Source organism: Rhea americana, unplaced genomic scaffold, assembly GCF_003343005.1.
Source record: "Rhea americana isolate MKP2758 unplaced genomic scaffold, rheAme1 scaffold_111, whole genome shotgun sequence".
Taxonomy (NCBI): domain Eukaryota; kingdom Metazoa; phylum Chordata; class Aves; order Rheiformes; family Rheidae; genus Rhea; species Rhea americana.
The window spans coordinates 531,617-547,518 of NW_028185162.1; the positions used below are offsets into that span (position 1 = coordinate 531,617).

The 15,902-nt window shown below is 44.4% G+C and overlaps 1 protein-coding gene across 2 annotated transcripts in view; it reads right to left on the reverse strand.

The window, feature by feature from the left end:
* Nucleotides 1-15,902, reverse strand: part of CLIP2 (CAP-Gly domain containing linker protein 2) — a 98,817-nt gene that overhangs the window by 14,814 nt on the left and 68,101 nt on the right. For both annotated transcript variants that reach the window (XM_085314973.1, XM_085314980.1), the window contains exons 5-9: nt 12,926-13,139; nt 11,769-11,966; nt 10,510-10,613; nt 8,861-8,921; nt 1,296-2,240 (exon numbers count right to left, since the gene is read on the reverse strand). In XM_085314973.1, the coding sequence (XP_085171099.1) occupies nt 1,296-2,240; nt 8,861-8,921; nt 10,510-10,613; nt 11,769-11,966; nt 12,926-13,139 (1,522 nt within the window). The remainder of the gene's footprint in view (nt 1-1,295; nt 2,241-8,860; nt 8,922-10,509; nt 10,614-11,768; nt 11,967-12,925; nt 13,140-15,902) is intronic.

Genomic DNA, 15,902 nt, shown 5'->3' on the forward strand with positions numbered 1-15,902 from the left:
CTCTCCTGTCCAACAGAGCATGCCTTTTTGCAGGCACGAAGCCCCGACTTGGCCAACAGTAATTCATAGTCTTGACTTCGCTGCCTAGCGGTGCAACTGATTCTAATGGGGCGGTTCGTGGTGGCAAATTAAACATGGGCCTTGTATTCGCTTGATTGGCACCTCACAGACTAGAGCAGGAATGATATCCCTACGGTTAGATTTCTAACAAATATTCTTAAGACATGCACATTTCAGGACTTACTCTCATTTTCTACATCCCCATGGGAACAAGAGGTGCCTCAAACTCTAAGTTAATTTTTAGTTCTTTTTTTTTGTGCAAAATACAAACACAGAGGCATCCAATCTCCTCCCCACCCCCCSACTCAGGGACGTGGGCCAGTCATGAACAAACGTGTCCCTGTGCCATTCCACGAAGGCAGGCTGGCATCCTGTGACAAGAAGTCAAAGAGAGTCAAGGAAAAGAAGTAAAAAGACACAGAGGCCACACACACAAAAAACCTGACCTCTTCATGATACTAATAGTTTTACTCTAGTCTTCCCCAGGAGGCTCAGGACTTGCACTCAACTCTTGTTTCTCAGGCCTGGTACCATCCTGCCCCTTGCTGGCAGCTTTTCCACTACAGTCTCCAAAGGCAGGGCTTCCCACGTCTCCTGTACAGGCTGCGGGGCCTCCCACACCGTTCCCGCTGCACGGCTGTCACACACCTGCCCACCCAGCTGATCAGCTCAACCCCTAACTGACACTCTTGAATCATGCTCCACGTGCCAAGCAAGCCACATGTCATCTCTCAGCATGGGCAATGCTTCTTCCTCCTCTTCCTGTGCCTCACCTACCCCAAGGGCTTGGCAACACACTAGGGCTGCAGCAGCTCTTTGGAGGACATCATCTGTACTGCTGATTTTTTTTTTTTTTTTTTTTTTTACGCTAAAAATGCTGCTTGCTCAGGCTGAAAGCCCGCCCCTGCCCAAATCACTCCAATGGCCCTGTTCTGCTGCCAAAGCAGTAATGTGGCTCCAAACCCAAACGTGGCTCAGTTGCTTCTCTTGCCTCTGTTTTCTTCTAATTGTGCCACTGTATTGGTTTAGAAGAACAGGAACAYACCCTCAGCACGGAGGTGCAGTGCAAAATAAAATAAAATAAAATAAATCAAACACTGTAAATGGAAGGCAAAAAAAAACCAAGATACTTTGAGGCATAGAAGCCTCTGTAAATTGCGTAAGACAGCAGCTACTCCTGGGAAGAGTTACTAACAGTGACAACATAAATAAGCAAAATGACCTAAAAGTCATACATTTGCATGCTGAGAAGGATGCAGGGCCTCCATGGACTGTAGTTTGTTCTCTAAGACAAGCACTTTTTCCTGTAATCTGTGGATCTCCTGTTTGCTCTGGGCTTCTGTTTTCTGTAGTGTTTCATAGTCCAACATTTTCTTCTCAGCCAAAGAAATCTGCTCTTTCAAGAAAGCTATTGCTTGTGTTTGATCTTTATATTCACTATGAAGTTTCTCCAGTTCATGCATCCTCAGCTCAGCATCTCGACACTTGTCCTTCACATCCTGGAGTTCCAGAAGGTGTTGACTGCTTTTGGTTTCCAGTTGCATTTTCCAGTTGCTGTTACTTTTTTCCAATTCATCCACAGCCTCCTGCAGCTTCAGTTTCAGGCTCTCTTTCTCCTTTACGTGAACGGCCATCTCAATGTCATGCTTCGCTTTCAGGTTCTCCATCTCAAGCTGGTGCTCCATCTTTATACTTTCCACTACTGCTTTTAGTTCCACAATCTCTTTGTGCTGGGTGTCAGGTCCTGTGTTCAATGTGGCTTTGAGGTCCTCCAAAGACTTCTGGTGGTCAGAAGCTAGCGTGTCCAGCTTGGACTTCCAGTTATCCATGAGCCCCATGTTCTCATTAGTGGCCTGCTGAACCTTATGCTTGAGGTCAACTATTTCCTGTGAATATTTCTCATTGGTGGCTTTCAGCTTCTCCATCTCCTGCTGGTATTTCTTCAATGTCTTCTCGTACTTCTCCTTCAGCTGGCTRCTCTCCTTCTGATGCTCCTTGTTGGCAGACAGCAGTTGATCTCGTAGACGAAGGGCCTCTGACTGCAAGCCAAGGTTATGCTCAGGGGTCTCTGCTTGGTGAGAGCTTCTCAGGCACTGCCGGAGCTCATCCACCTCACTGCGCCTGAGGCTCAGTTCCTCCTCCAGCTGCAGGATTYTAGACTTCTCTGCTACTGTGGTTAACTGCAACACGACAGAAAATAAAAACAAACAAAAAAAAAATCAGTCCCTGCATCTCACTGCTGTGTCCTTTCTTTTAGTAAACATGCTCCAGTGGATATATATAACCAAAGCACATTAGTCAAATTTAAATAAAAAGGGAAATAAACCCCAATGCCCTCTCGTTTGACTACAGTTTTGCACCAGGGTAATGATTAATGATAAACTCTTGACAGCTACATTTTTTGTGCCAATTGCAATTTATTTTGCTAACATGAACCCCTCATTGTCAGCAGAGGAAACAAATATCTTTGAAACAACCCCTGAAATTTTACCTAGAGTGGAACAACAGCAGTTTATTAAAAATAATATCCTCAAAGACCATTATATTTCCAGACTAGGCATCTTGCCAGATGATGCACAGAGGAAACGTGGCCGCACATGCAGGAGCATCACAAGCATTGAAATCAGCATCAAGCATATCATGTTTCCTTTATTGCTCAGCAATCCTCAGCCTACGGACACCTTTTCTGCATTACGGTTTGTTTACCCTGGTGTAAAAAGGAAACAGGATTTTACACGAGTGCTCGTTAAGAGTTTATTAGCAAAGTAAAAGTAACGCAGTAGGCTAGAGGATGCACAACAATAAATTTGGCCATGGTTAACATTGAGCATTGGGCTACGGAGCAGCTTCCTACAATCTGGATGTTATCTAACAGGGCTGAACTACCTGCCAGTCTTGGCGAGTTCGGGGTGGCTGAGGCTACGGATTTAGAATCAAAGATTTGACTGAAGTATTAGAAAAAGGCAGAAGAAACAGAAACCAAGCAGATTTTCCAGTCTGAAGACCACAAAGGATCAATTCCACTTCATTTCAATCGACATTCCCCCSCTACTCATCAGCCCTGGAGGCCAAGTATTTTTTTTTTTATTATTATTATTATTTTTATTTTAGATGGGGGAAAAAGGGGGGGGGGTCAGAATATCCAGCCCTTTTGGAAAGTTCGTGTTTTCCACAACAGTAACGATCCACTGATGAGAAGCTGGCTCACTTTAACAAGTTAACTGCTTCCCACACCACACACCACCCACATGAAAAAGCCTTTCCCACTCCTGGCCGGTTTCGGATGGGGCTCGCTGGTCGTCTAGGCTCAGCACGCAGCCATGCCCGAGGACCGGAGCTGTTTTGCCCGGACTCACCACTGTCATTTTTCCGTTTCAAATCGCGGCTCCCCCAGGTGAAGGGGGCCACGGGAATGGCAATTGCAGGGTTATTTCCTTTCACAGCCGCGGGCTGGATGAGTTGTGCAGGGTGCAGGTATCATTCAGGCGTATTAACTGAATGATGAGTTGTGAAGGGCTCACGTGTCAAATGGTGGCATGGGGCAGAGAAGCAAACTCAATCTGAGAAACAAGTCCCCACGCAAGAAGCAAAGGCAGAAATTATGTAGTACTACTGCTTCCAGAGGGGAGAGCAAATAAAAACCAAACAAAAATCAGGGAAGCCTAAATTCMAGCCAAACCCAATCAACACCACAAACCAAAAGAAAAAAGAAACTCAAAGCGAGGTGTCATGAGCATCAACGCAGGGGGCAAGCAGGCTGTTCTGCAGGCAGGGTAAGTGGGGTTTGGATTACCCTGGTGTCCTCTAATTCTTTGAGGAGTTTCTCAGCCTGTGCCTTCTCGAACAGCAAGCTCTGCTCGAGCTCCCGTATTCGGGCATGCTCCAACTGCGTCTGAGTCTGGTCACGCACCGGGAAAAAAGAACAACAGTGGAGATGGAGGGAGGGGGAAAGAGGGAGAGAAGGAGAGAGAGAAAGAGAGAGAGAGAAGGCTGCAACATCATCTTCAGCGTACAAGACAAGGAAAAGCAGTTCACAACAGGAGGAAACTAGAAAGATCCAAACAAGCAGGAAAAAAAATCCATCCAAACAGAAAACGATYGCTACGGGATCTTCCACGGTACTCAGAGCAGCTGTTCCCAAGAGAGCGGCATCCGTGAGCTGGGAAAGCAGCCCTCTGCAGAACACAGTTGCTTTAGTGTTTTCCACCATCAAGCCTAAAGCAAAGATACTCCCTAAAAAACAAACCCTCCCCCGYCCAAGCTGCAGACCACCAACACGAGACCCTTGCACCACATAAGAGTTGCAAAGACCTTGCAGTGGTTCTTCACATCCCTCCTCAAGAAGGACCACAGAGTGGGCTGAAAAGAGCCAAAATTCCCATTCTCTTTTCGCTCTGGAGTTGGCTCGAGCCCTGCCCTTGGCGAAGAAAAGCAGGTTCTGCTGCACCCAGCATGCTGCTAAAACCAAAAAATGCGCCACACTGAAAGCAAATGAAAGAAATTGAGATACCAAACCRTCACATAGATCACGGCTTTAGGTCTGAACAGGACTGCCGTGAAGCTCAAAGCAGTTTTCACACAGACTCTCAACAGCCTGSTACGAAAGACGACAGAACGTCTCCTGTTTAACAGGGGAGCAAACTAAGCACCAGAGGATTAGGTACCCTGCCCAAACCCAGCGTTGTTTCAGGGCCCTTTGCTTTTAGAGCAGAACTACCATGTAGCTCTGCAACAACTCCTGTAGTATCATGTAAAGTTTTCCATAAAGAAAGGAGGAGGAGAGAGATAGGAAAAAAAAAAAAAAAAAAAAAGCATGCATACCCTATCCTTCCATCTTCTTAGCTTCCAGAAACATCTTCCTTTGAATCAAACTGGATATATCAAAACAAATGAGAGGATTGGAACTGGATTTTTTTTCCCCTTCATTTTCTGTCCTTCATTTTTCATTTACCTATTTTCCGCTTTACAAATCAGAATTGATTTTCAAGATTTTTGTGCTTTCATACAGCAGAGCAAGCTTTGGTTACTTGTCTACAAACGTTGGAAACTGAAGTTTGCAAGAAATCCATGTTTTCTCTTATAGCTTAAAAGATATCTTTTTTTATATACTTTATTTATATATAATTTGCATTCATAGATGGTAAAGAACTTAACCACCATATATATTGAAACTACTCCATATTTTGTGGTCTATCTGACCTTGGGGGGGGGGGAGAAGAATGGGGTCTCAAGAACCCATCAAACATTATCAAGTATTCCAAATATCACTGAAGTTTAAAAGCTGTTTGAGCACGATATAATGCAAAAAAATGAGAAAAAGTTTAATTTTGTGCTAAGTGGTTTCTTCCACATTCTGCACAGCTTAAAGGTCTGCAACTTCAGTTGAAGTCCCTGCCTGGTTTTATTTACAGGGATAACTATTCCACTATTATTAATAAATTTTCATCAACTTATACTTGCCCAAAATCTCCAAGTGAAACTTCAGCAATACAAGCTTTTGAAGTTACCTCAACCGGCGGTAGCGAGTCGGATGCAAGCTACCTGACGRTGCCAACCTTCTACAGAACTAATCTCTATCTCTAATCTCTCTATGTCTGGAAAATASAAAGAACACAAAAGAATACAAAAAATACAAGAATACAAAAACAAAAGAAGAGGGAAAAAAAAATCAGGAAAGGAAGTTAAATCAGCTATTTTGTACATCTTCAATATCATCTGAAAATTGCAYGAAGTTCTGTGTCATTTCCTATTTCATACAAACTGGCTTGCCTAGCCAGTATGAGTCTGAGTCTCAAATCTAAAATTCCCCTGCACTTTGAGGAAGCTCAGATCTGAATTTCAGAACTCCAGCAGATGAGCATGAGAAAGTCCCTTGAAGGGCTTAATATTTCCTATTACACCAGAGTCCTCCACCATAAACAGCCGTTCTTACTACGTTTTTTGCCTCCAATTGCTTCCCACCTTCCAAAGCACTATAGCACCAACACCATAAACCAGGATCTAAAACATGCTGAATCCAAGACAGTGTTTCAAGGCTAAATCCATCCTATCTACCAGAGGTCCAAACGCTAGATCCACATCTCCAAATGTTGAAGAACTCCAAATTGAACCCAAGTGTCGAGAATTAAAATGTCCTATAGGACTTGCACTTAAGGGTATATGTCAAGATATGCTTTGAGATATGCTGGATTAAGAATTCTGAAATAACAAAAATGAGAATACGTTCAATGCGGAGCATATTTTGTCAGCAGAATGAGACACTTTACAATCATCTCATTTACAGCAATCTGATGCGCAATGAGTACAATTGATAATTGGTTGTTACTTGTAACAGTTTCACAATTTCAGAGCTATCGCAGTATATAAGCATAGCAGAGCAGATGACATTGTCCTTGTCCCCAGTTGTGAATGAGAAAGATAACCTGTAGCTTTCCCAGAAGTAAAATTGCTCACTCTAGAGGTCTTAAGAATCTATTTAACCCATCTGAAACCACACCTGGCCACACCATCTGCCTGCCAGATAAAGCTCTTTATACCCAGCACTCCTAAACACAGCACTGGCCTCGCTCACAGCCTCAAACCAAAGCCCTGCTGAACACGTGTTCAGGTAAGTGCCACAATTACTTGATTTGTACAAATTACATGATGTGGCAACTATAACACAGAGACACCCTGAAAGGATGTGCAGAAACACCACCTCTATGCTAGGAGATGGCAGGTTTCAGACACTGATTTGTTCAGCCAAGCAGCTTACAGGGATTCTGACTGCCATGCAGAACACTCGAGAGTCCAGRCTTTAGCTAAAAAATTGCATGTGACTGTTAGAAAGCCTATGGGATCTAGCCTAGCCTTCATCAAGGGTTTCTGCTCCGGGAGCCATGGAGAAGACGCTCTTCTAACCATCATCATGCCTGTTCCCATCTGTTACACAGCTGTTGCAGAGGCACTGTAAATGGCCTTGGGTGAAAAGTCAAGGCAAGATGGATATCCATAAGAAGGCTAGAAAAAGCAGGTGGAGAGAGGACTATCAGCAGGTTTTGTTTGTTTGKTTGGTTGGTTGGTATCTGTGTGGGGAGGGGCTAGTTTCACTCTACTTGAGGATGTTAAGTGCTGTGCTAGMAGACACTGGCTGGCTTCCTAGTAATCTTGCATGAAGACAGGAGTGTCAGGAACATCCATTTCCCAGGAATGCACTCTACAACATGAAGAAGCACTTACCCCACTGATTTCCCATGGCAGATTTCTCCACAAGCAAATCTACTTGCTTTTGGAAATCCTGTCTCCACAACMAACCAGTAAGGTGAGAATTAACTCGTGAGTCAACCATTCAGTCTGAGCGTCCAAGTTAGACAGGATAGGATGCAAAAACTGGCCACAGCAAATCTCTCAACACAACTGTCTCATCACTGGTGTTAGACTTGCAGGAGAACATCCTAGCCTTTCTGGGTTGCAGGAAACCAAACTGTTCCATGACTCTTTCCTAAGAAATTATTTGTTCTTCTGTTCAGAGAAACACAGAAGAGGGTAGAGAACCTGTCAGCCTGCAAGAAGCTTGGCTCTGCCCTCATTGCAAAGCAGCCCCTTTCCAGCCTGACTGAAAGATCAGATGATCCATCATCCTCTCTTTGGGACCTGCAGTCACAGGAAAACTTGTGCCACAGCAGTTTATCATCTTGCTAAAACACATATTCTTATATTCTATTTGCTAGCTAGCCCTGGTTCTGTTGCAGTTATTCCATAACTAGGTTTAAATGCCTAAAATTTATACAGGGACAAYTCTCTGCTCTCAGAGGGAATGACAGATCAGTTACCCTTCTCTAATACACCGGGGAAAACCAATCATCTAACCCCAGGAATTAACAGAAACCTCATCACACACCCATTCGCTAGGCAGAAACTGCCACCCCTGACCTTTAGCAAAGATTTGCTATTGATGCATTGCTCRTTTATATGCCAAACATGTTGCTCTGCTTAACCTCCAGATAAGCCATTCTGTTTCCCTAAATCAATAAAATACTTAATTTCCTAGTTTTCACATTTTCCTGGCTTTTTATGTGACTGACAGTGGGGCACTGAAGCAGGCCATTTGACAGTTCTGGCTGTTACTAACTTTGCTCTCTAGCTTCATACAAAGGAAAAAACAGAACCTTGCTTTTACAGAAATATTCTTTCCTTTTTCTGCACAGAAAAACCTCACACTCAAGGGAACTTCCCAACACCACTTCCTGTTYGCACAACGTTCACTGCAACAACACTGCGTAGAGTAACAGCGCTTCCAAATGAGAGGGTATTTTAGCGTCAAACCATATGCTTGTAGGTGGAAGACTCCACAAGAGGGTCTTGCACATCAAGTGATACCTGGCATTTTAGCCAGAAGGCAACAGCATCTAGCTGCTCTCTCATTTGACCAGGAGACGGTGTGTACCTCTCATTAGCTGCTAATAACAAGACACTGCAGGGACAGCGACTGAGCAATCAGATCATTTCTAGAGTGGAAAAACATACATTAAAATGCATTTACATACAGTCAGATTTTAATACGGCTTAGCAACTCATGGCAATATTTAAAGCCAGGCTGGCTAGATATGATTATTTCTAGGTAGCTTCTAAAATTGTTACTAGCAGTTGGGTAACATATCAAAGAACGATTTCCAGTTTACCCCACTGTGCTCATGGAGCAGGCTCACAGCCATCGATAAAATGTGTTATTCAGAGTTAAGCAGTTACTAAAGTGAGACTGAACATGCAATTTCAAATTTTGATCCCCCCTCCCTATTTTGGTGAGAGGGCCAGGAATTACCTCCAGATCTCCCTTCGTAATGGATTCTTCCTCGACACGGAACTGCAGGTCCTCCACTTTCCTGAGGACGGGAAGGAGAAAGGGAAACACAGAGAGCAATCAGTAACACCCAGACCAGCATCTCATCTCTAAGAAGCCAATCGCATACGTGAACCTGCCCTGCACAGTAAGAGACCAAGAAGAGGAAGATACAGACAGATTTTATACGCAAACGGCTCGACAGAAGCTAAACACCAAGACACATGGAGTAAGACAGTTAAGAAAAACTCATGCATAGCAAACTTTTGCCTTCAGGCCAGGTACATGCTCACAGACATGCTGTTTCTACTACACTACTACTCAACGAGCACAACTGCTGTTCAGACTCTTGGATCTCAAAAACGTGAAAGCAACCGTCCGGTTCCGTCGTGTTACTAAGCCCCGTTATCTCGTGGCCGAGCACTGGGCAAGTCCTGTGTCGTATACAGGGCCCATACAAAATACACCAAAGAAATCAGCCTCTACCTTCCTGGCAGACAGTGGGCAATGCTTTATGTTTCCACAAAGCAGAAATGGTGAGCTATCCCAGCAGAAAAGCCTTCACCAGGTATTGTACAGGTCATAGATAAACACACATAAAACCAGATGCACAAACTCTTTTGCAAAGTYTAAGCAGTTAACCCAGTAATGACACCACAGAAATTCAATCTTCTGCTAAACTCAGTCCTCTTTGTTCTCTTTACTGATAGATTAAAAAGGAAAAAAAAAGAAAAGCAAAAATAATGAAGATGTTGCACTGTCAGCCAGATGTAAGGACTCTGATCTTCCATCACAGATAAAAATAGCTGTGAGTGTATACATCTAACTTCACAAACAAGCTTCCTTGTCTAAACCCTTGCTAATTAGAGAAGGCATCTGTTGATATTTAGGAAAAAACTCAGCTGCCTTGGATTAAAGGGCCTCCTGGGGCTGGGAAAGTGAGCTGCCTTCAAGAGAAACTAGGAGACTTGTGGATGAAAGAACAATTTGTCTTCAAGGAGGGGCATCATTTAGTTGAAACCAACATTGTTTCACTGCTTTTCTTTCAATTACTGAATACACAGAAACGTCATTCTATTCCCACTGAAGAGTTTAATCATACATATGGAGCAATCTGATTTCAAGGAAACAAGCATCACTCTTATTGAAAAAAGAAATGTATGCTTCAGCATATATCCATGGATGATGCGCCTCTGCGATTTGGGGAGACATGCACTACACTACCACAGGGCACTTTGACTTCCTTTCCATGGAAGTAATGTCCTTAAGATTAGCACATCAAGTAGAGGGGAAAGAAATGGTCTTTTGCAAAGCCAGGCTGCAAAGAAAGGTTAAGGGTTTGGGACAGTCTAACCTGCAGAGAACAGTATTTATTTTTCAGGATTGTTATTTTATATTATATCATTAACCAAGAATACCTGAAGGCAAGCATGCCACAGTTCATGCCCTCGCCATGAGTCAATCCTCTCTCTACTGAGAAATTCCAGCTTACACAGTGCCATTTGCAAGTCTGATCACGGTATCAAATTCCACCAAAATCACTGATGTCATATTCTTTTCCCTAGACCCAATGAATAATGTTCTCAGGCGAAAGTTTCATCTTCTCCCACATCAATCCTCTCCTGCTTTACCTCTTCTCCTCTTCCAGTTGGTTCAATAGCTCTATTTTCTCCTTTTGCATCCCATCCACCAGGGCACGTGCACGCTGGAGGTTTCCCTCTGCCTCTGTGACGTACTGCAGTGAGAAAAGAGTCCCGTCCACAGAACTTAGCAACGTTGAAAGCATAGTTGTTAAAAGCAAACAAATGAATTAACAAGAAAAAAGAGCAGGCAATCGGAACAAGGGATTTCAAGCTTCTGATGATCCATTTCAGAGGCTATTCTTGTAAAAAGCTAAATTTTCTAAAACATCCAGTAGGTAAGTGTCAAAAAGAAATGGCTGCTGGAGACTGTGTAACTTTGAAGTTTGATCCATGTTTCAGAGTCTCTTTGTGACCTGACCCCTTTGGAGAATCCAGCTCTGATTAGAGGATTAAAACTGAACAGTTTTCAAAATCTTGTATGAGGTTACAGATCCAGTTCAGCCCTGGTCATGAGGCCAGAGAGCCATTTCAGACTTACATTAATTCATCTGTTACTGGTAATTACCGGAAAAATACTTCATGCAAGCAGCTCTCGGCTTGCAACCGATTTGCCAGCTTCTTTCGCCTTTCTGACAGACAGAAGTGACCCAGAGATATACAGCGCTATTCCTGCTCCTAAGTAGCTGGCTAGGGCTTATAAACACAAGCAATGAATTCGGAGCACAAGCAGCCATCGAAGAGTCACACACTGATAAACAGCATAAACACATAGTTCCCTTCTTTAAAAATAACATTCCTGTGCATAAAATACTACCTGTATAAGTGCTTGTAGAAAAAAATGCCAGAGATAATCAGTCAGTTTTCCTTATAATTCTCCTGACTACATTAATGTGACAAAAACATGCTCCCTTTGGCAGCAATACAGTAACATATGAACTGAGTCGATGTCCTCAGCAAGTGTCTGATAATATCAAAACCCCTGCAATGCAGTCACAGCCATGGCCGGAGCAGGCGGCTAAGGGGCGTGAGTTTGCCTTCCACTTGCCTTTCAGCGTTCAGATGTATTGATCCACCATCAGGCACAAGTCTAGAAAAACTATCTACTGCCCTTTTCCCGGCACAGCTCTTCCTGCTCCTTGCTTGGGACAGAGAGAGCAGACAGGAATGGAGACAACACCTTGGCGTGCAGAGTATCTGCACTGYGACTTTGGTATCCTGGCCCCAGGCAGCACAAAGCCTAGTAAGAACCGTACAGCACATCCTTAGGTGATAAAGCTAAGGATCTCAAGAGCCATGTCACTGCCTACCTGCTCGTGTTGGGCCTTCATGATGGCAATCTCTTTTTCCACCTCACARATGTGGCTGGTGGCTTTTGCAACCTCAGCCCGCTCCAGGTCACGCTCTGCCAGCAGCTGTTCAATGTGCTGCTGCTTCTCCTTCAGTGCCTCCTGGAGAGCCGTGGTGCCGGAGATTTTTCGGGCATAACGAGAAGAGGTCTCTGTCAGCTGGAAAAGAGTTTAAAAAAGACAGAGGTAAAGCTGTGTGCTTCTCAGTCTAGAACAGCTTTAAGAACTCCCGTTAAATCCRAAATGCAGCTCATCTACTGATCGCTTAGGCTGTAGAGAGTTCATAGTTTCCATTYGGGACCCTACAGGCAGGGTTAATGAGTCTGTAAAACAGATCTGGAAGCTGCTATCAAACTCAATTGCTCTTCCCCACTGCAGTGGAATGGCTGCTTCCCAAGGGACAGGATGTGGCATGGGAATTGGGACAAGAAAGATCATAATTTATTGTGTCCTCTTCCTTCTTAAACATATTTTATTGATGTCAGATATGGGTGCAGTCTCAAACTCATTGAGCTCAGCTGGGAGGACTGATCTCAGCTGGAGACTGGTATGGGCTAGCTGAATCCACTCCCAGTAATGGACACTGAGGTTCCTCCCCTAGCTGAGATGACAGCAGGTGCTATGCAGCACCCTTCATACTTCAAAGTTAGAGGTTTTTATAAAATTAGTGCCTGCTCTGCTGTCCACTTTCTTGAGAACCTTCCAAAACCCAGGATGTGTGTTCCAGGAGACTGTTACCCCTTCAGTGAAATGCCACCRTTGCAGGAGGCAGAAAGGGCAGCTGTTTAACAACAGCACAACACTACACAACCAAGAAGCAACAGTGTTTTTTGCAGCTCTATGATAGTGGAGTAGAAATCCATCCCATCGTCAACAAYGTTTCAGGATCTTTAAGGGCCACAGTTGCTCAGAGCATCTTTTACACCTCTTGTGCCAAGGAGAGGATTTGACTTTTGAGGTTGGTAACAGTATCCCACACCCCGCTTTTCTCACTGATGGTAAAGGGGCAGCTGCCCTAAAGCAGGTGCTGAAACCAGCCTCCAGGTCTCGTACTTCATGTAAGCCTGATCACAGCAGAACAGATCCCAGCTGCACAGTCTGTGCAAGGAGTCACTTACCAGCCCGCTGCGGCTAGGCCTGCCCCCAACGGACGATGCCACCGAGCTGACGGAGCTAATGGAGGAGCTGCTGGGGCTGTGGGTTAAGGCGGACACTCCCATGGCCATGCGTTTGCTCTTCTTCGCCTTGGCAGGGCTGGTTGATGGGAACCCAATCCGGATCACCTTGTGGATGGGAGCAAAGAGGCCAAACTTGGGGGGGCACTGAAAATACCTGCAGTAGAGGAGACGTACCAGATCAGAAAGGGTAAAAGCACATGTCTCACCCAAGCSTCAGAGCAGTGCTGCTAAGCCATACACAGCCTTGGCCCTTCGCTGATCCCTTCCAGGTGCATTGCACTGACATGACTTCCCATGTGCAGGTGGTTGGATTATTCTCCTTTCCTGTCAGTTGGAATAGAAGATTGTCATTTCCTATTTTGGAAGGACAGGCCCTAATTTAAGTTTGCTTCAGTTAAAGAAAGGTGTTCACACAGTGAAACATATTCAAATGTTTGCAGGGGCTTAAAAATACGCATTTACATTATGTTTCACACCAGTTTAAATGCAGAAAAGATTTTTTGCTACATTTGGATATCAGACATTCACCCTAGCATGTTTTTCTTATCAGCCCTCCAGATGGAGATGTGACACCGTCCAGTCAGGATTCACTTTCCAGCTAAGAGAAGAAAAACAAATGAGCAGAACAGCTTGAGAGAGAAACTTATTGGTCCAAATCCCAATTCTATCACAGCATCTACATACAATGTGACAGTACAGAGGGGCCTTGAACTTGGAAGAAATTTTCTGTGCATTCACTTTTTCAATGTGCTGGAAGGAGTCTTAGTGCCAAGGAGCTTGGGACTTTGCATTTTTACATTCTTTCAGAACGCTGAAGGATCCAATTTCTCATGCAGAATTGAAGACCACCTATAGGTTTTGCTATAATACTATAATTAGTTGATGCAGCTTGATGATTTGATGCAGCTTTTGCAAAGGCCAAGGAAAAGATGCGTCACAGAGTTTAATGGGATATTGGTCATAATTCTGCATCTTGAAAGGGTCTTTAATAGCTGACGTGACCTAAAATTTTAGGGAAGTCAAGACAGAGAGCTTGTGGGCCTTTACAGCCTGGATTTTCTGGGGAAGAGCTCTGCCTTATGTCAACCTCAGTCATGACAGGGACAAAAAAAAAACCTATCCTAGAGGGACTCTGGTGTGGAGTGAGCAGGTCCACTGTGCCATTCAGGATTTACCACGCTTAAGAGGAGATATTTCTTAAGGAGAAAGCTCGCTATGATCTGCCTCCGGTTTCCACAGCCCCACACTCCTACAAGCCCTGCTGTTGGAGGGACATRGGCATCTCCATGACCACTCAGTATAGACAGCTCCCACCTTCCTTCACTGCCAGCTGCAGCATATGAAAGACCTTCAGCTTCTTCACCTTTTGCCCCAACCATCACCACATCCACCCCAAAGTAACACCTAGCACACAGCRGGTATATTTGAGTAACAGTATGATAGTCAAGATCAAGGTATAGGGCTTGGTACATACGTGCTATCTGCGAACAGACACAAGCCACCACCACCCTTGCATTAATAGGAGAGGCTCAGCACAAGCAAACTAAGTGTTTCAACYAACTTCCGAGGACTTCGGATCAGGCCCAAGAGGAGAACCCTGGCAACCTCTGTGTTTTCCCACTTGTGGTGCTTGCGCTGGGAAACCCARGATAATTGCCATGCACTAGTTGCTACACACTTTGATGAGTTGCCAGAAAAGGCCCATCTGGTAGTCTGGAGAGCAGAAAGATCCCAGTTCATGAGCACAGTGAGAGCACACGCACTCCTTCCTTACAGCAATAAGCCGGCCTGCCCAAAATCTGCACATGCTCTCTACCTTGGCTCACAGGGACATCAAAAAGCAAAGTGTCCAGTAAAAAGATTTGAATTACACAGCTTTGTATAAWGTTCCATGGGGTAAGAGTCTTCCTTTCCAAAACAGAAGGGGAAAACGGTAGCTCTTAACTTCAAAATTAAACAAAAACAAAACAAAAAAATTACACCGAACTCCCACTGTCTGCCATCGCCTCTAGATAGCAGGAAAAGGGAAACTGATTCCCATGCACACAACTTACGAAGAAGCCAGCAGAGATGGGTGGATCGGATAATTACAGTGCAGGCTCGCTTCCACAGTTGTGGTAAGCCCAAGGGTATGGTCTCTCTGGAGTCTCTTCAGAATACAAGTGACCCAAAATCCACATTGCTGGACTTGGAAACCCCTTCAGAGCTTGGACCAACCTGCTCAAGCCAGGGTTAATCTGTCATTTGTCTGCTGCACTGCAGCAAGTAGAACCACACAATCTCTGTGTCACCTCCCCTTGGTTCAAGGGAGTAGCCAACACAGAAAATAACCTCTGCTTTAACAGTTCTTTCTCAAAGGCTCTGTAAACAAGGCTAGGACAAAATACCAGACCATTGGGGAGGGAAAAAAAAAAAAAAAAAAAAAAAAAGCTTGTCTTATTAATATAAAAAACCTAAGTCCTAACGAATAAAAATGAAGTACTTTAGTAATGCTGAACATCAAATCCAGCTTTGCTAGCGCAAGTCCTCTCTCCAGACGTGAGCAGCTGCTTCCCAACTGCATGCCACGTTTAAGCGTTGGCAGCCACACGGCACTGTCACAGGCAGATCTCTGTGCCTGGGAGGGCAGAGGAGCCTGATCTCCATCCAGAGGAGAAAGTGATTCATTTTCAAGCATCTGCTCAAGCCCATTTTTTTTCCCAAAACCACCTTTAAAAACATTTCACAACCAAAAACACTTAGTCTCTTCCACTCACTGCCAACACAGGCTCTCAGATACGGAAAATCAGCCATACCACAGGCTGACCTAGCCACRGAAGGGCGACCCAGAGAATAGCAACATGGCCTTGTGCAAACCAGCCAAAGCCCTGCTCAGCATCACTGAAGTAGGATCAGGAGGATCAGCAGCACAGCCCAT